This window comes from Gadus chalcogrammus, chromosome 7 (genome assembly GCF_026213295.1).
Source record: "Gadus chalcogrammus isolate NIFS_2021 chromosome 7, NIFS_Gcha_1.0, whole genome shotgun sequence".
Classification (NCBI taxonomy): domain Eukaryota; kingdom Metazoa; phylum Chordata; class Actinopteri; order Gadiformes; family Gadidae; genus Gadus; species Gadus chalcogrammus.
Genome location: NC_079418.1, coordinates 5,401,539 through 5,422,177, shown reverse-complemented (window position 1 = coordinate 5,422,177; position 20,639 = coordinate 5,401,539). Strand labels below are relative to the sequence as shown.

General features: G+C 44.3%; 1 protein-coding gene across 2 annotated transcripts in view; it reads left to right on the top strand.

The window, feature by feature from the left end:
- prkx (protein kinase X-linked) overlaps positions 1-20,639 on the top strand; it is a 67,277-nt gene that overhangs the window by 27,231 nt on the left and 19,407 nt on the right. Inside the window, exons 2-3 of one of the 2 annotated variants that reach the window (XM_056595136.1) lie at positions 15,896-16,064; positions 17,827-18,090. In XM_056595136.1, coding sequence (XP_056451111.1) covers positions 15,896-16,064; positions 17,827-18,090 — 433 coding nt within the window. Of the gene's footprint in view, positions 1-1,614; positions 1,759-2,381; positions 5,119-15,895; positions 16,065-17,826; positions 18,091-20,639 lie in introns of those variants that run through there. The other variant, XM_056595135.1, reaches the window with a different exon arrangement.

Genomic DNA, 20,639 nt, shown 5'->3' with positions numbered 1-20,639 from the left:
CACAATTTATATCTCCCCCGAAGATCAGCAGGTGTGTGTTCAAGAAGGGGATGTTACTCAGCAATCTGTTAGCGAATTCAACATCATCGAAGTTCGGAGCATATACATTTACCAACAGAACCTTTCTTTGCATTAGGGTACCAGCAACCATGAGGTATCTGCCATTCCTATCAGCAATAACATCAGTGGATGAGAAGTTAACTTTTTTGTTAATTAAAATGGCGACTCCTCTAGCCTTTGAATTAAAGTTTGAGTGGAAGACTTGACCTACCCAAGGGCAATGTAATCTATGGTGATCTTTAGTGCGAAGGTGAGTCTCCTGTAAAAACACTAAATCGGAGTTTAAACGTTTCAAATGTGCAAAAACCTTAGATCTTTTGATAGGATTACCCATACCTCTGATATTCCAACTGATAAATCTGAGAGGTGTGCCTGACCCAGCAATGCTGGGATCTATATTGCTTTTAACCATTTAAAAAAACAAAAACATAATGTAAATGTTCATAGAGAGCCAAAGCGGGACACCCTCCCCCCAACATACCCCTAAACATAAATACACCCAAAGTCCCCATAGAACCACAGAACAGAGGAGACAGCAGTGTTTCCCACAATAACCAAAAGTTGTCCACAATAGCGTTGAACAACCCGGAGACTACACAGAGCATGCAAAAGAGAGAAAAGGAGAGAAAAATCTCCCGCCGATTTCGACATTATTCAACACTATACGCGCAATGATAAACATGTTATATTAAAAAAGCTCACATATTGTTTCACTCGGAGATCAGAGTCTTGACATAGCCGCTGGCTTCCTCACCTGAAACGAAGTCCTTCTCAACACCGTTGTATGTGATGCGAAGTCGCGCTGGTTGTATCAGTCCATACCGAGCACCGTCAAGGCCACGGAGTTGGCGCCAGACCTCGTTGAATGCAGCCCGAGCCCGGGCTATCTTGGCGGTGTGGTCAGGGAAGACTGAGATGGTCAAGTCTCTGACTTTAATCTGTTGGAGCTCTCTGGCGCGGCGCAGAACGTCAACACAGTCACCGAAGTAGTGAAATCTGCACACAATGGCTCGTGGACGCTCACCGGGCTTGGGTTTGGGTTGGAGGGTCCGGTGGGACCGGTCCAAAAGCGGCTCCTTTATCAGACCAAATGCCTCCGTCAGTAAGGCGGCTACAGCAGTAGTGGTACAGGTGTCAGGGCCCTCCGGTACTCCCACTATCCTGATGTTATTCCGCCGTGATCTGGACTCCAAGTCCTCAAATTTATTTTCCAGCTTGGCTACGTTAGCTGTAAGGGACTTGATAGTAGTTTTCATCTCGGCGATGTCATCGGAGCACTCGGTGAGTGAGTGCTCCATCTCTCCGACCGTACCTTTCAGCTCGGACACGGTAGCATCGGTAGCAGCTCTATCGTTCGCCAGCTGTGTCTTCACCGCTTGTAGGTCGAGCTTGATAGTAGACAAAGCATCCCCGAGAGTGTCCTGAAGTTCCTGCTTAAAAATATCTGCAATATCTTTCCTGATGGTGCGTTCGAGTATTCTCTGCGAGCCGACTCGGATCTCGGATCGGACGCCACGCCCACACTAAAATCGTTTTATTATGTTTTGAGCGTAGGTCGTCGGAGAAAAACATGGACGCCACCCGGAAAGCTATTGTTGCGGTAGCATTGGCCGACTACCAGGCACTCCAAAATAAGTATGTGCTTCACCTACACGACCTCGAGGAAGAATTCCAGGAAGAGTACACAAGACGCAGAAGGTATGTTCATATTTCAGTATATTTAGTGAAGTGAAAGCGTTGGAGTCGCGTGATAGTAGATTGGCATGCTAGCTAGCAGGAAATGGGCTAAAAACATGGGCGACGTAGCTAAAGGTGACATGGAACTCCTTTCAGAGTTGCTCTTCTACTGAACGTTTTTGTCGATATAAATATATGCACTTAAAAGGTAAAGATAATGTGTCATGCATGTTTATGGAACCTCTGTTGTGCACTGCACCTTTGCACTATGATTCCCTTGCGCCTGTTGGCTTTTTATCCACACTCCTCCTTAATATGTAACATATCATAACCTCAATTAACTGTAGTGGCACATCATTTATGTCTCCCTTTGCTTTTGGGTAGTATGTATGTCAAAGGGTAGTATAGGGTAGGATGTATATATTGTTGGGATAGGTTAGCATGTGTGTGTTTATTTGTATGGATGTCATTGTCTTTGTGCCTTGATGTGTATGCTACTGGACACCTTCATTTCCTTCGAGATAAAGTATCTCTATCTATTTATTTATACGACAAGTTGTGCAAGATGCAAACTTTGCTGGCAAACTCAGTGAAAAGTAGTATGCACTGTTACATTTTCCCTATTTCTTTTTTCATTCACGTAGGGCTGTTGTAACAGCTGTGCTGCAGTCCAGACCGCAGGTCATCCTGAAGTCTGGAACGGAGTGGGAGGTCTTGCTGGATATGGATGACCATACATTTGCCCGCCATTTCCGGATCAGAAGATCCAGGTTTGAGCAGCTCCTTCGACTGCTTCAGGAGCGCGGCCTGAACAGCAAACACAGCCATGGACTTCCCACCTTGCCTGTTCCCAAAAAAGCCCTCATGTTTCTCTGGTATATGGCCAACCAGAACAGCTACAGAGAGATCTCTGATAAATTTAACATTTCCCAGTCAGCGGCGCACACAGCCATCCTTCAGGTGCTGACTATCATGTCAGGGATCGGCCCACACTTTGTTTCTTGGCCAAGAGGCTGTGACAAGTGGATGTCTTCTGCTGCCTTCCAGCGTACCTCTGGCCTCGATAGAGTCATTGGGGCAATAGATGGTTGCCACATCAGGATCCAGAGGCCACCCATCAGAGGAGGGGATTACATCAACAGAAAAAGTTATTACTCTGTCCTCCTCCAGGGTATTGTCAATGATGAAGGCTGTTTCATCGACATCTTTGTTGGACCACCAGGCAGGGTGCACGATGCCAGGATGCTGCGGGGCTCCACTTTTTACGCAAACTGGCAGGAGAAGATGGAGGACTATCGTCTGCTCGGTGACAGTTCCTACATTGGTCAGGCCTTCCCCTTCATCATTACCCCAAAGCGCGACAACGGGGCCCTCACCGATGCTGACCACCAGCAGAATTTCTACATCAGTAGGGGGAGGGTGATCGTTGAACAGGCTTTTGGCAGGATGAAGTGCAAGTGGCGCCGCTTAAGAGACCTGCAGAACACCAGGATGGACATAGTGGTGATGATAATCATGGCTGCATGCTTCTTGCACAACTTTGCCCTTGAAACTGTGGATGGCTGTGATGAACACCCCACGGGCTGTCCAAGACACGAGGATGGGAACGAGTAGTTTTGACCATTGTCATCTAATAAATGTATATAGGTTTTTTTACACCTTTGAAACCTTTTGTCAGTGTCAATTTTCTCCCCCTTCAAGTCGTACCTAGAACTGGCTTAAACTTAAATCAACAGTTAACCCAGAGTTAGGCTGGATACATAGCACTCTCCTAACATTACTGTAAAGTATATTCTTTAGGAGAGTAGAGGGCACATGCTACATTATGTGATGTCATGTTCATGTATTTGTAGGCGTTGTAATACAAAGTGTTAAATTTAATGCTTCACAGGCCAGTGAGGTTTTTCTGGTAACTGGTAACATTCAACCATGATAAGGCTTGGTTGATAATCAAAATAGATTTTATTAAACAAATGCTATTGCACAGAAGTGTGCCTTGTTTCCTCTTCTATCCTCCGGGCCAAGAACAAAACAAAACAGGGCCCACGGACAAACAACATAACAGGGAAAAGTGAACAGGTGTCAGTGCTTTCAGTGTTCTCAACTATTTACAGTAAAAAGGCATTCAATAAAATATATAAAATTACATATAATGTAAAATAAAATATCTATAAAAAATTTGAACATTAACCAAAATACATTAACACATTAACATTTTCCAATGAAAAATAAAGAATTATTTTACATCTTCTCCACCATCTGGCCAAGCAAACTCTGGAGCCCCTCCTGGGCTTCCTTCATTTGTGCAAGGGTCTCAGCGTGCCGTTTTTTGGCGGCCGCTTGGGAGGCTGCCTCGGACTCCCTAAGTAACGTCAACAGGTCCTCCTCCCTCTGGCGCTTGCGTGGCCTCCTTGGGGTGTTAGCAGGGGGCATGGTGGTAGCTGTGCGAGGTGCACCGCGGGATGACGGAGGAGGTGATGGAGTTCCAGATTGAGCTGGAGCGACGGCACTGGTGGACGAGGAAGGTGAGGCATCTGGTGCATCTGGTGCAGACACACTGACCTACAGGGCCTGCAGGGCACCTGGCCTGCGCACATCCAGGCCCATGGCTGTTCCCACAACAGGGAAGACTATGTCATGGTGCTAGACGGAGCTGAGGTGGAGGCTGTGAATTCCTACAAATACCTCGGGGTCTGGCTGGATAATAAACTGGACTGGAAAACACACACCAGCTACCTGTATGGGAAGACACAAAGCAGGTTGTACTTCCTGAGGAGATTGCGGTCATTCAACATCTGCAGCAAATTGCTGTGGATGTTTTACAAGTCTGTGGTTGCCAGCGTCCTCTTCTACACTGTGGTGTGCTGGGGAGGCAGCATAAACAAGAGGGACACCTCCAGACTGGATAAACTGATCAGGCGGGCTGGCTCTGTGGTCGGCATGAAGCTGGACCCACTGGTGACGGTGGCAGAGAGGAGGACACTGGACAAACTGCTGGACATTATTGACAATGCCAGCCACCCCTTGCACACTGTCATCAGCAACCAGAGGAGCCTGTTCAGTGGAAGGCTGCTCCTTCCCAAAGTAAAGACCAACAGACTCAAGAACTCCTTTGTCCCTCATGCCATCACACTATACAACTCCTCATTCGGAGGGAAGTAGGAGGAAATAGTATAGAAGTAATAGAATAGAAGTAATAGAGTAAAGAGGAGATATATAACCTATTCCACTGCTTAATTTGAACTGCTAATTTATTTAATTTAACTGTCAGCCACCCCTTGCTCACCGTCATTTCATTTTATTTATCCACTATATTATATGATATTAATCCACAATGTCGTATGTGTATATGTATGTGTATGTATGTATATATATGTGTATGTATATGTTTATGTATATGTATATATATATATGTATGTATGTGTGTATATGTATATGTGTGTGCATGTGTATATGTATATATACATGTTTATTTATGTTTTCATTTATTTATTCACATATATTTATTGATTTAAATTAATCCTCTATACAGTTCTCTACATTTATTTTATTTTACTTGAATCCTGTTTTACTTCTATTATTATCTCTACTTTCTATATTAGCTAAGAGTTTATTGTTTACTGTTTACTGTTTTTGTTTACTTTTTATAGTTAGTTAGTTAAGAGTTTATTGTTTATCTTATATTATTATTATTATTATTATTATAATTATTGTTTACTGTTTACTTTTTGTTTTACTTTTTATAGTTATCTAAGAGTGTATTGTTTATCTTATATTGTATATAATTTAATATTGTGTTGTGTTTCTTCTGTAAACTACTGGACAATCAATTTCCTCGAGGGAGTCATCCCAAAAGGATCAATAAAGCCTAATCTAATCTAATCTAATCTAATCTAATCTAATGGTGACCTCCCATGAGGTCATCCATCTCGGAAAAAAACTGAAATTTACCAGGACCCCTCCCTGTGGACGAATTGTGGTCCTTTACTTTTTTATATGCCTCCACTAACGTGTTCCACTTACGAGCTACCTTGTCTGGGGAAAAGGTACATTTAAAATGGTCGGTCAGCTTGCCAGCAATCTCCTCCCACAGCAGCTTCTTCGAGTTCCTGACCAGCTTCAGGCGCTGGCTCAGGTCCTGGAGGGACCTGGGAGGGCCCCTACCCTTTGCTTCTAAGTGCAGCCGCATGAGGTCAATTAGGTATAGGGTGTGGTCCTTCAGGAAAGTCTCGGTGACAGTAGGGCAGTGGGGCATTTGAAGGCAGTGGGTCAGTGGCAGGCAGAGGGGCGGGAGCTAAATCAGACAGAAAAGACACATGTGAAGTAAATTCATTATTCCCATGGGAATAATGTCAATTGTCAACTTAATTGTAATACTTTTATTAGTGATTGTTTAGACATATAAATACTGGTTGGTTCCTGTAATACACTTTGAAGTTTTGAACAACCGTGTGGTGTGCTGTGGGTCTTTTCCCTCCCAGGTCTGCCTCTGGATCTTTGCTTTCTATACCTGGCTCGAGCATTATTGTGGTTTATGCTGTGCATACTTCATTCTTAATTATGCTTATTACTATCTCACCTGTGCTTTGAATGCACACCAAGCTAACGGAATGCCTGAGCCCCTGGTCCAAGTAGTATGTGACTGGGTTATCTTGTTTTTGAAACAAGGGCCCAGGAAAGGGACGGGTCCTCCCCTGCTCCCAGTACATCAGCATGTTGCTCTGATCAACAAACACTAAAAATGAAACGCTGTATATTACACTCTGTGTCTTTTGGGCAATGTTCTAAGATGCACAGTTATCATTCACACTTTATCACACTGCAAATTCAAATAGGCTACCAGTTCAGCACACACTGCAACATTGACATTTCACCCACTGAAAGCACTTTTCTAGTAAAACCGTAGTTTATTTAGGTAGGCTACAAATAACTATATCAGGTTAACCCTTTAGGCTTGCCACTAAAGGGCTCATTCTGATACACTTCATCATTCGATAAATTATACTACTACTACTACTACTATTTTCATTTATATTATTTCAGGACTACGAAATAATATAAATGAAACGGTGTGTTTTCACCGTACGAAAACGCAGCCATTGAACATATGTAAGTTATTACAGCAATACGAGTGATTGAAATTGCGATTTAAACCACCAAAGCGGTCCAAACACAGTGAAAACAGTTCACTTACATGTCACACTGGGCGCATCCATCTTCAATTCTATCTCGGAAGCCTCGCTCGGTCACTGCTGAGTTCAAACGAGATGGCGAGATCGACTTCCGAGGAAAAGGGGCGTGTTTGTGCGTGTCGCTAGGCAACGTCCTCGGAGCTCCGAGACGGATGGATATTAAAACGCACAATCAGTGAGGCCAGCAACTCGAGCCTGAGGGCGGTGGCGTCGAGGTTAGCGTGAGTCGCGGCGGTCTGTGCAGGAGCCGATGGCTCACCCAAGCACGCAGTCGCGGTATGTGGACCGGGCCGCAGGTGCGTCTGAACAGTATTGCGAGTTTTAGAGTTTTTTGTAGACATATTACGCAGTTCAGAATCAAACTTCCTAACCAAAAAGTAATGCGGAGTAAGAAAAGACAGAATATGTGACTAAAAAGCGCAGATGAATTACAATTTAAATCGAAATCGGCAGGAGCCTCCAAACTCACGTCCTACTCCATTAAAGCTCAGCAGCGCCCCCCTCACCATTTTGATTTTAAATGTAGCCCTTCTTTTCCTTGAAGAGATTAGTTTCAGTTGAGTCAGTTGAACCTCCTTAAATAATACATTTCTTCAGTATAATTGTATAAAAGTGACAGTAAATATTGTCGAAATGTTATTGAATTGTTCTTCCTGTATTGATCTGACAGTCAGTTGTTGATGACATGCAGGCGTTGTTACAACTACTAGGCTACTTCAATATATATCACACTGAATCATAACGCAAGTTAGACATTGTGATGTTCCGGACCTTTGCTTGAGGACATTTTCTCTAACTGGACCTATTTGGATTTTAATTGAATACCCCTGGTCTATAGCATATAGCTGTTTTTTCTGATTACAGTTTAATGTTACAATAAGCTGGCAACATCGCTAATTAACACCACAACTGCAAATTAACCACACGGAGATAACCATGGCAATCGCTCAAACAAATCATTCTGCTCGCGCATCCACCGTGTTGATAAACAAATAATCCCCCTATAATTGAATGGTCTTAATTTATTTTCTATGGCAAGTGACCATGGTATAAGCTGGATAATGCCCTTGGACACCAACAGTTCCGTCATTTAATTCTTGTTTATTTGAATGGTAAAAAATGTTAACGGTCAAAATGTTAAAAATCGATTTTGACCCTCGGGAACGAATAATAAAATATTCTGACCCATCCCTAGTAAATAGTATTTTATTTGTATAACATTTTAAATACTATATATATATATATATATATATATATATATATATATATATATATATATACATGTATATATTAGGGGTGTAACGGTACACAACAGTCACGGTTCGGTACGTACCTCGGTTTTGAAGTCACGGTACGGTACAGAGGCCTGTTTCAGGTAGCTGGTTTTGAGGCAACCCCGAGTTTGTTCGCTCTGAGTTAGTGGAAACTCTGGGTTTTCCGTTTCAGGTAGCAGGTTCAGCGCAACCGAGAGTTAGTTGCTGCGGCAACATACGCCGTGGACCTAACCTGCTCGGGAGGTGGTTAGACCTACTCTGAGTTTGTTGTCTATAAGGCTGAAGGCAGCTCTCCGACAGAAGGAAGTGTTAGAAATGGCATGTCCTTTTCTACGAGAGCCTGTGGATGAAGAGGCTGCGATCCTCAGAAGGAATCTCCATGAGGAACGATTATTAAGACCCCCGTTGGATATACTTTCTTTTCCTGATAATTTTCTTCACGACCGCTATCGTTTTTCAGCGCAATCTATCATTTATTTAGACCACCTTCTCAGTCCCCATGGTAACTGTCAAACGCACCGGGGGCATGCTTTAAGTTTAAGTTTTGTTTTTTTACGCAATTAACGCATGTGCAGAATGATCCACGCATCCCATCCGCTCTGTAGGCCTACTACAGTCACTTTAACGTTGTGGCTTTCCCATGATCAGAGTGGCTGACTAACCACGGACCTATAACTGCTGCAAGTCAAGAAACTAATTTTAAGAATGCAAGGCAGAAAAGACCCTGGTACTGCTTTTAACCAGATGCTGTTCTTCTCTACATGCACATGCTCAGCATAATCGTCTGCATTGTTCACTGAAGTAAAACCCTTTGAGTAAACTGTTCAACGAAATAACTTGTCCCACCACAGCCCGTGTTCTAATAAAGACAATCTACTTTTTATGAGGATTTCTTTATTTCCTGAAAGCACAGTAGAGCAGGGAACAGTATCCCAGTTTGCACCTCACTCACCTTTAACTTATGTTCCAAAATGTGGATCTCCAAAGCATCCTTTTGCATCTTTTGAATTGTTACAATTGCATGGAGGTTGGTGAGGGCATCTGGTTCAAGTAGGGCGATGACGCCATCAGTAACTGGAAGAAGATGATTAGACAGTGAAATTTTTACTTGAGCGCAGCCGCAGAATATTGCTCCATCTAATTTGCAACATGCTGGGTTGCGTGTACATATTTAATTATTTTGAATAACCAACCTCTTATAAAGGCACTTCTATCCTGGGGGGTGGGGGGGGGTCAGAGGAGCTCCCCCCAGGGATGCCCTCAGCCACATGACGCATACTCTGTTGTCTCCTCAGCCTCTGTGAGGGCTGCAGAGGTGGACCCCCTCCAGTCTGCCCGGGCTCTGCTTTTTTTCGATTTGCTAACATGGAGGAAAATGTTACCCTAATATTCAGTAAGCGCTATTTTGAAGACTATATATATATATATATATATATATATATATAATGCATTTTGCCTAGGTGTAGCCTTCTAATATATCTAAATCCTATTAAATATTGGCAGTGTTGGGGGTGGCTGGGAAATGTACTACTTACATTTACTGCTTAAATATAGGCCCATCACATGTTGAATATAGCTGTTAAATTAGGTACAGCAGGCAAAACAGCACAATTGATTTGATTTCAATTCAACATTAGTTTACCTGTTTGAAGTATAATTTTGTACTTCATCTTCATTTGCTGCCAAGTCCTCTTGGCGTAACTCTGGGTTGCGTAAATTGACACACACACATGCACACAATTTACATATTGATTAAGTGGAAGATATTAAACTTTCCTCTTATTTTATTTTATTTTACCAATTTATTTTACTCACGCATTGACTTGTTCAGCTATTTCAGGCCAAGCTCTCTCTGGGTAACTGCTCGGCATACGCGTTCATTAGAATTTCCAATTCCGTGGGAGAAAGAAAGTGGATCTACGCTTTTGGTCCATGTTTGATCATGTTATCAGAGATCCATTGATGATGGCTCTTCATAGTCAACAGGCACGCCCTCAACCCAGAGTGAACATACTCAGAGTTGATTAACCCAACGCTGATCACCTGTTCTGAAACCGAAAACACAGAGTTTCTTTTCAACCCTGAACTCTGAGTCAACCAACTCAGAGCGCAGGATTAAACTCAGAGTATGTTATACCAGCTACCTGAAACAGGCCTCAGGACGGTTCGGTTCATAGTTATGGTGAAAAAACTGATTGCTTGACAGAACGAACATAAGTTTAATTAGTAACGAATTAAACACAACAGTTTTAGCTGTCAGTATGAAACATACAAATAAAATGTGTAACAAATATAAAAAAAATACTGCTGCAATTCTCCAATAACCCTAGCATAAAATTAATGAAAAATCCAGTGTTAATGCTCAGTCTAGGCTCTTTAAGCTGGTATGTAAACAAAGAGTATGTAAACTTTAAGGGTTTAAAGAAAATATTCCTGCAGCTCTCTAAAGCTCTGAAGTTCTCATAAATATAAATATCAATCATTAAATAAAAGTGCAACTGCAGCCTTAACTTAAATTACAGCTTATGTATTTTATAATCTATTGGTGTTTTCATTGCCTCTCGTAGGTCAGAGGCAATGAAAACACCAATAGACCTGGTGATGGCATTTGCCCGTTCTGAATTCCCAGACAGGTGTAGGGGTTGATTAAATAGTGTAGGGAGCTGGGTTTGAACGGTTTGAACAACTTTTTTTCATTTCGCAGCGGTGACAGTAACACCTGGATGGTGCTGTCACGTTAAAATTGTACCGGGGGCGAAAATTTTGTGCATGTTCGATGTGTTTCCATTTGCATAGACAGTCGCTGTTGAACAATGTCTGCACACAGCTTTCGACTTGTCCACTCGTCTTTCCCCATTGTGATAATTAACCTGGAATCCAAAGTTCTCCCACACTTGGGATTTAAATGACAGGGGGGCATCTTCAAGCTCCGGTTTTCTGTTGTCGCTCGCCATGCAGTTCGCTCTCAGTTCGCTAGTAGACATCAATCCACACACAGTCGCGATTCCGCTCTGCTACTGCTACTACGCGGAGTTCACGCACGTGGGAGCCGAGCCTAACAAGGCTAAACGGTCCGGGGGGAACTCCGACTTCAAGTTTTAAGTTCCGCACCGCAAAACAAGCCTTTACATTCGCCATATTAACGCTATGTACGCCACATTTACGGACCGCGGTACACCTCTGTAACCGCACCGAAGTGCCTGTACCGTGACGGTTCGGTTAAAATACGTGTACCGTTACACCCCTAATATATATATATATATATAGGGCTGCAACAACGAATCGATAAAATCGATAAAAATCGATGACTAAATGCGTTGGCAACGAATTTGGTCGTCGATTCGTTGTGTCGCGCGATTAATAAGTTACTCATAGGCGCAGCACTGTTTGCAGCCAGCCGTCGACAGGTTGGTTCACGGTTCATGCACGCCCGCAGCGAGCTGTGTGAGCGACCACAGCTTGTATTTTGGTCATATCTTAAAACTGCACTGTAGGCCTACATAAAAGTGTTGTACCTTCACTGTCTTTGGGTTAAAAAAACCCAAAGACTCCCTCAACTCAGTATCCGTCTAGTCCAACCGAAAACTCTGTCAGCTGCTGCAGACGTTGTGCAGACGGGCTCGGAGTCGGCACCGCGTGCATCAACAGTCATTCAAAGCAGTGGTAGTAATCACACAACCGGACGGTGTAGAAAGTCCCGTCAGTTAAAAATAGTAATGCAGTTTTTAAATCCATGTTAAAATCGGCAGGATATAGAGCTAGTTAGCTTAAAAAAAAAAACTAACCAATGGTCACAAACAGTGTCAAATGTGATGTGTTCAGATCGGCTCAGTAATATGATTGATGCGTTCAAATGCAGCAGTAAAAGAAAAAAATAAAGAGATTTTGGTGAAAACTTGTTTTCCCAGTAATATAAAATAGATAGTAAAGATAGAATTATGACCTGTTTAATGTCCTATCTTGAACCATCGTCATCTTATCAGCAATTAAAGCAATATTACAAGTTTTTCAAGGAGTCTCGAAAATGGTTTCAATAGGTTTGACCGGTTAACCATGGACATCCCTTATATACATATAAAAGTATATCATACATTGTATGTTTTTTTAATCTTTTTATTATTAGGGGTCCAAGCCAACAGGTTGGATCCCTATTGTTTTTGTAAGGATTTTTATTATACTAACCCCCGTAAAAGTGCGACCACAGCCCAAACCGTAAATGGTGCCGACACGCGAATTGCATGACTAGATCCAGGTCTGTTCGGAGTACGCAGACGACCAAATCCAGACATGCCGGCCACTAGTTGGCGCTATACCAAGGAATACGCGTTTGGGGCTATAACTCCCACACCGAACCTCCGACAGTGAAAAACTTGTACCCACATATTCACTGGAGGTCTGCTGCATCTTTTGGCATAGGCCACGCCCATTTGCGTCTATAATTTTTTTTCCGCAAAATCGCGAAAACCGCAAAACTGTATTTTCGCTACTCCTCCCACATTTCTTGACTAATTGACACCAAACTTTGCACACGACATCTTCAGACACACACAAAATCAAATCGTTAGAAACTATTTGGATCCGACCGTCGACGACGAAACGGTAGCGTTTTGAATATTGGTTTATGAGCTAAATTAGACGTGGAAAATCAAAAACCCCCAAAAAATAAAAATCTGACATCGGATCGAGTCCAAATTGTACACACATGTTGGTGCTACCCTTAATGTCGTTTGATACAAATGTTGGAAAATGTCGCGATTCGGGGGAGCGAAAACGAGGAAATTGTATATCTTCTACAAAATTTCATCATTAGGGGCCGCCATAAACGAGGGAATTGTTAATCTCCTAACTGGCCAAAGGAATGTTCTGAAAACGCGTTTGGGGATATATCTCCCACACCGAACCTCCCACAGTCAAAACCTTTATATCCACAGATTCACTGGAGTCAGCTGCATCTTTTGGCATACACCGTTTCTCAATTTCGAACACATGCTTCGCGTTGTGCCGGCGAAATGCACATTTCTTGGACCCCTGCATAACTGCTTGCAGTTCTAGTTTAATATTACTTTTAATAGTTCCGGGACGTTGGAGCAATAACCTGGTGTTTTTACACTTCAGTCTGCACTGTGAATTTGAAGTAATGTTCCGTTTTTGAATAAAGATGCGGCAATTACAATTTTTTTTTTATTTTTTATATCCGATTCATCGATTAATCGAATAAAATAATCGACAGATTAATCGATTATTAAAATAATCGTTAGTTGCAGCCCTATATATATATATATTATGGATGGGCACAAGTAGTAAATTCCGAACTCGAGTGATCGAAGGAATTCCTCGAGGATCAATCGAGTACTCGTTTAATCGAATCTATTTTGAGAATGCAACGCATCTGCAGCAGGAATAGGCCTGATGATGAACGGCAATATTACCAACCAAACATGTAATGCTTATTCTCCATCAAAACAGTCAGAGTTATCAGCCTATTCATTATTTATTTTTGCAAACGTTCAAAACACATTTTCCTTACAAAAATAAATATGCGTCTCACAATTTAAATCACGTCGAACCAAGGCCTGTAACAGTTTAAAAAAAAACGAAACAAGTAGCCTAACCATTGAAAAATAATTTAAAGCTGCAAATAAAACTGCAGCAAATGGACTATGGAAATGCTCAGCGTTGTGATGTACACGGCCGGGATTTCAGCTGCGTCTTGCGGCGGTGAAAATAGCCGACACACTTGGTTGCTGCGGGTCTGCTTTCCCGAACTCACCGTTGTGTTTCAGGAGCATATGTTGCCGCATAGTACTTGTAGTACTCTGGTAGCACGATTTCGCTTGGCATATTTTACATTTCACCTTATTATCTCCTATTTCTTTAAAGTATTTCAATTCTTCGCTGCGCTTTGCTTATCCGCCATCTCTTAACTTTTTGAATTCTGGTGTGCATGCACACGGCACAGAACGCGCCGCACAGAAATTTTATACATTTCATTTGCTTTGTGCCCACGGCATGCGTTAGTGGCACCGCACAGAAAATAGATACATTTGCTTCAGAAAACTTTGTTTGTGTGTGTATATGCAAACTCGAGTTTGCCTGTCCACCAACCGAGTTCATTTGTAACGAGGAGTACTCGAGTAATCGATTCCTCACGCCCATCCCTAATAAATAAATAAATAAATATATATATACATATATATATATTTATTTATTTATTAGGGATGGGCGTGAGGAATCGATTACTCGAGTACTCCTCGTTACAAATTAACTCGGTTGGTGTATGTATGTATGTATGTATGTATGTATGTATGTATGTATGTATGTATGTATATATATATATATATATATATATACATACATTAGTGATGCACCGAATATTTGGCCACCGAAAATCACGTTCCCAGCGCCCCCTAGGTTGTGAGAAACCATGTCCTAGACTCAGTGTCGAGGTGTCCCTGGGCGAGACATCTCACCCTGGCTGTTCCTGACGAGCTGGCTGCTGAGGTGTCGACTTGGCCGATCGCTGGCAGAAACATGCCATTGTGGCTTCGCTTCCATCAAAACGTATTTGTTTCTTCTCTCTTGACCGCGGTCTAGGTCAGTAGGTCAAGATCATCCCACATATATTTATTCATAGACACCGTGCGAAAAACACACCAAGGGTCATGCAAGAAAGAGACTTTCTGAAACCGCACTCTTGATATCGGGGATGTAAGACCGTTTCAGTACGCAGACGAACACAGACGTAACACACACACACGCCTAAGTTACACACGTCTCACATGTTCCGCGCTGATATTCGAGAGAGAGAGAGAGAGTTAGAGAGCATATTCGGGGTTTGCTCTCTCTCTCGCCCATCTCCTTGCGGTTGCCATGACAACATTCCCCAGGAAAACAAAAGGCTCTTTGTCGACTGAAGACTTGCATTCAGGAGAACGAGGTTGCGCCATCTCTGTCCTTTGACAGATGACATCATGATGACGTCATCACACCCCATCACGTTGACATAACCCCCCTCCTCTACCCAACCCATGGTTTGTGAATTGCGTGACATCAATGACTGCGGGCTCGCGGTTGAATGTTACCCAATAAAAGCGCCGCTTTTCTTTTATGATACATATCAACGACTCACCACAATAAAAGGTTTACATGTGGTTGACTGTTACACAATAAAAGCGCTGCGCTGCTTTGCACAAAAATACCTTCAGAAAAAATAATTATCATCTACTTGCAACAACTCGCTTTTATTGTGTTATTATTTTTATGGGACATGAGGTGGACTGTTACACAATACAAACTGCTTTGTTACACAATAAATGCGGAGCACAAAAAATCTGAAATAATAAATATCTAATCGGCACAATAAAAGTAATCTTTGTGGAGAGAGAGAGACCATGAGAGAGGGAGAAAGTGAGACCCTCAGAGAGAGAGACCATCACAGAGGGAGAGAGTGAGACCATCAGATAGAGAGACCATCACAGAGCGAGAGAGAGAGACCATCAGAGTGGGCGAGATACACCATGAGAGAGGGAGGGCGACAATCGGAGAGAGTGAGAGAGAACCTCTCCTGTCAATCATCCCTCTCTTCTCCCTCGACCAATCAGCACGGGCACGTTCGGCATGTCTTCCTGGGGGCGGGGCCTACCTTGCCCTGTCACATGTCACTCATCACTCTCTCGTCCCTCGACCAATCAGGCACGGGGACGTTCGGGCGGGTCTTCCTGGTCCAGGACCGGCGGGGCGGGGCCTACCTGGCCCTGAAGCAGATGAGGATCCCCGACGTGATCCGTCTCAAGCAGGAGCAGCACGTCCACAACGAGAAGGAGGTGCTGAGCGAGGTCAACCACCCCTTCCTCATACGCCTGTGAGTGGACCCCCAACCTGTTACTGTGTGTTTCTGTGTGTGTGTATGTGTGAAGGAGGTGCTGAGCAAGGTCAACCACCCCTTCCTCATACGCCTGTGAGTGGACCCCCATACTTTAACTGTGTGTGTAAGGGTAACTATATGTGTCTGTGTGTGTGTGTGTGTGTGTGTGTGTGAGGGTAACTGTGTGTGTGAGTATGTGTGTCAAGGTAACTGTGTGTGAGGTTAACTGTGTTTGTGTCTGTGTGTTTAACGTGTGTATGTGTTTGTTTGTTTAGGTGCGTGTGTGATTGTGTTAGCCTGTGTCGGTCAGTCTGTATGGGTTTATCTGTGTGTTTGTGTGTGTCTGTATGTGCGCGCGCATGCTGAGCTAATCTGCCTTATTTCATGCAGCATTTCTTCATTTATTTCATAAATCTTTCTATCACATGTTCAGTATCGACAGTCCACTTAAAACTCCTGTGCAACGTTAACCCAAACACAGTCATAACAACTCGGTGAAACGCATTACAGTACACCTAGCATTGCTTCTCCAACCCCCCTCAACAAAGCGACTCTCTCCCTCCTCTGCACTGCTTCCAAAGTGTATTAATACTCCCAGACTGGGCTTCACAGTAATAGCGTGGTCACGTTGTGGTTATTTCGGGGGGTGTCTGCAGGGCTGGCCATAGCGGAGCCAAGACCTCTGCGGAAGTGTCTTGAGTGCTCGACTGATCGCTCGCTATCAAGTTTCACATCAATGGTCCATCTCAGCTACTCGCCCCGTGAAGCGAGATGATTCGATTTCTGGAGTCCCCCCTCCTCCGTTGTGCATGAATGTGTTTGTGAATATGTGCATGAATGGGTGAATGTGTGTATATAAATGGGTATAACATGTCTGTACACTACCTGTACAATTCCAGTCCAATATCTGTAAGATACCACTAAAATGCCACTAAAATGCAAGTAAAATGCCAGTAAGATACCGGGGAAAGGCCGTTCAAATGCCCTTCAAATGCTGTTAAAATGCCAGTAAGATACCAGTAAAATGCCATCAAACGCCATCAAACCGGTTCCCCTCCTCAAAACTGTTCCGAGCACCCCCCCTCCAGTCTGCTGCTGTCCGGACGTCCCGATGCAAACAGAGCAGAACCAGACCCTCAGCACACAGGCCTACAGGCCCCGGGCTAAGACACCACGCAACAGGGAGTAAATATCCGAAGAGGGGCCTCATGTGTGTACGTCTGTGTGTCTTTGTGAAATGTAGCCAGGTGATGTTTTTTGTCTTTTTTGTGGTTTATTCTGCCTGTGTCTCTTTTTTGTTTTGTTTCCTTCCCTACCTCTATCTTTACTCTACTGTACTCTACTGTACTCTTCCTTCCTCTCCTCTCCTCCCATCACCTCTTCCTCCTCCACCCTCTCCTCTCCTCCACCTTCCCAACTCCTCCCCCTCTCTCCCTCATCGTCCACCTCTCCTCTCTTCATTCATCCTCCACCCTCTCATCTACCTTATACACTACTCTTCGCTTCTCTCCTCCCCCCTATCTCCCTCTTCTCCTCCACCTTCTCCACCTTCTCATCCACCTCCTCCATCTCTTCCACCTCTCCCTCTACCTCTCCTCCACCTGCCCAACACCTCCATCCCTCTCTGCTCCACCCTCTCCCTCTACCTCTCCTCCCCTCCCCTCACCTCTCCTCCTCCTCCCCTCCTCCTCTTCCACCCTCCCTCCCTCTCCTCCCCTCCCCCCTTACCCCCCCTCTCTCCTCCCCCCTCCACCCCCAGGTTCTGGACGCACCACGACGACCTCTTCCTCTACATGCTGATGGACTACGTGGCGGGCGGGGAGCTCTTCAGCTACCTGCGCTCGCGGGGTCGCTTCGGGAACGCCGCCGGCCTCTTCTACGGCGCCGAGCTGGTTGTCGCCATTGAGTACCTCCACGCCCGCGAGATCGTGTACCGCGACCTGAAGCCAGAGAACATCCTTCTGGACGGCGAGGGACACATAAGGCTGACGGACTTCGGCTTCGCCAAGAAGCTCTCTGATAGGTGGGTTTGGGCGTTCAAGCTGAAGTTTGTGTACGTTTTCACTTATGTTAGGTACATACGTTAGGCTCTCCGATAGGTGGGTTCAAGCTTTCCGACTTAAGTTTCGAACATACGTTTGGATATACAGTCGAAGTTATCTTGAACGTACGTATATTTGTACGTTTCAATGTTAGTTAAAAGTATGTTTGTACGTTTCTTCGTTCAAGAAGCTCTCCGATAGGCAGTGTTGGGAAAGTTCACTTTCTACGTGAACTAGTTCAAAGTTCAGTTCACAAATTTTAAAATGAAATAGTTCAGTTAAACGTTCATAATTCAACATTTTTAACTAAGTTCACAGTTCCAAAAAATGAACTGGTTCATAGTTATTTTTTTCAATATGTTGCTGTGAGCTATTCGTTTTTTCCGGTATGAATTTCAGCGTGGAAAATGTGAGACATATATGTACACAGCCGCCCTGCATCAATACTCGCGCGCGAGAGAGAACAGGAAACGTTTGAAGAGCCCTCTCCTTGTGTTTTCAAAAGCTCTCGCCGCAAAAACACCACAAATAAACACAAACACACACATAGTCTCTTGCGGAGTCTCAGTGTGGTTTCAAAGAGATGTTGCCGAAACAACAGACAATCACAGGAGACAGAGTCGAAGCACGGTGGCGTGCGTCGCGGAAGTCCTCTCTCTCTGTCTCTCTGTCTCTCTCTCTCTGTCTCTCTGTCTCTCTTTTTCTCTTTCTCTCTGTCTCTCCCTCTCTCTCTCTCTCTCTCTCTCTCTCTGTGCTGGGAGTCATGAGGGCTTTAGACTTAGAGTACACCGGGTTTCTGATGTCTCTAGTCAAAGACAGGCAGGTGGATACAAATAAACATAAAAACCTGTCTGTAGGGATGTGTGTCTGTGTGAGAGTAATTGTTTTGTTATAGTGCGTGTGCGTGCGAGTATGTGTGTGTGTTTGTCCGCACGTGTGTTCGTCAGAACCTGAAAAACTAGAACGTCGGCATGGCGATGACCTCTGTCCCTATCACCCTCTACCTCTCTACGTTAGTTTTGGACGGGGGGTGCGAGTGGCTCTGTCGCTGTGTGCCATAAACAAACGTGTGGCCAGGAGACGTTGGTGGTTGGTGGCACCACCACTAATAACTCCACCACCTCCACTCTTGATTCACCACCACCTTCAGGAGAAGCCTACCAGACGTCCAGATTGATGGGTGGTTCTGAATGGAGGGGGGTACCTGTCTCTCTACCCCACTCTCTCGCTCTCCTTATCTCTCTCTCGGTCTCCTTTTCTCCCCCGCTCTCTCTCTCTCTCTCTCTCTCTCTCTCTCTCTCTCTCTCTCTCTCTCTCTCTCTCTCCTCTTCAGATGGAGAGGAAGGGGATTGAAATATATATCTCTCCATCTCTTCACCGTGTCTGCAAGAGTGAAACAGATTGGGGGCAAAATTTGTGTGTGTCTGTGTGTGTGTGTAGTTGCTCTGTGAGAGTGCGTGTGTGTTTGTCTGTTTGTGTGTGAGTGTTATTTTTCTTCTGTGTATGTGTGTGTGTCTTTCTACTGTGTGTTTGTGTCCATGCGTATGTCCGTGTGCGTGTCTGTGTGTAAGTAATGTATGCGTGTCTACTGTGTGTGTGTGTGTGTGACTCTACTGTGTGTTTGTGTATGTGTCTCTCTACTGTCTGTGTGTTTGTGTGTGTGTGTGTGTGTCTATCTCTACTGTGTGTGTGCTTGTGTGTGTGTGTCTACTGTGTGTGTGTGTGTGTGTGTGTGTGTGTGTGTCTGACCCACTTGCATAAATTGAGGGCAGGGCGAGGCCTGGCCTTCTGCGTGCGGAGAGGAAAAAAATGACATGGCCGCTCGGGTGTCCCATGATGAAACAGTGCCCCCTGGTGGGACGTTCTTGTGTGTGCGTGTGCGTGCGTGCGTGTGTGTGTGTGTACTTCTAGCCCTGCAGGTACCTGACGATCCGCTTGTTCCTAACTAGCTATTAGCATCGCTGCTAGCCACACAAACATTCATACTCGCACCCAAAAATTAACACACATGCTTGCAGACATACACGCACACGTACACACATACTGAGACACAAACACATGCTTAAAACACACACAGACAAACTGCTTTGCGAACATGAAAACACATTTTCCTGCAGACACTAACACACATGGATGAACACACCATAACACACAGATGCGTGCAGACATACACACACCTGTATTCACACGAACACACACGCATAAACATTCATACAGCATAACACACAGCTACAAACACAGACACACACACACACAAACTTGTTCATACTAACACACACACACACCTCAACTGAAACACACTCACACACACACACACACCTCCCTCCTCCATGGTTGGAGATCACAAGAGAGGCACGGCCAACCGCGGATGGGCGCTCACCGAGTCATTTCCATTTTTAGACGAGGATGAAACAAATCAACCCATTGTTGCCACGGCGACCGAAAGAGAGAGAGAGGGAGAGAGAGAGAGAGAGACAGGGAGGGAAGGAGGGAGGAAGAGAGAGAGGGGTCATTACCCATGCGGTGTCAG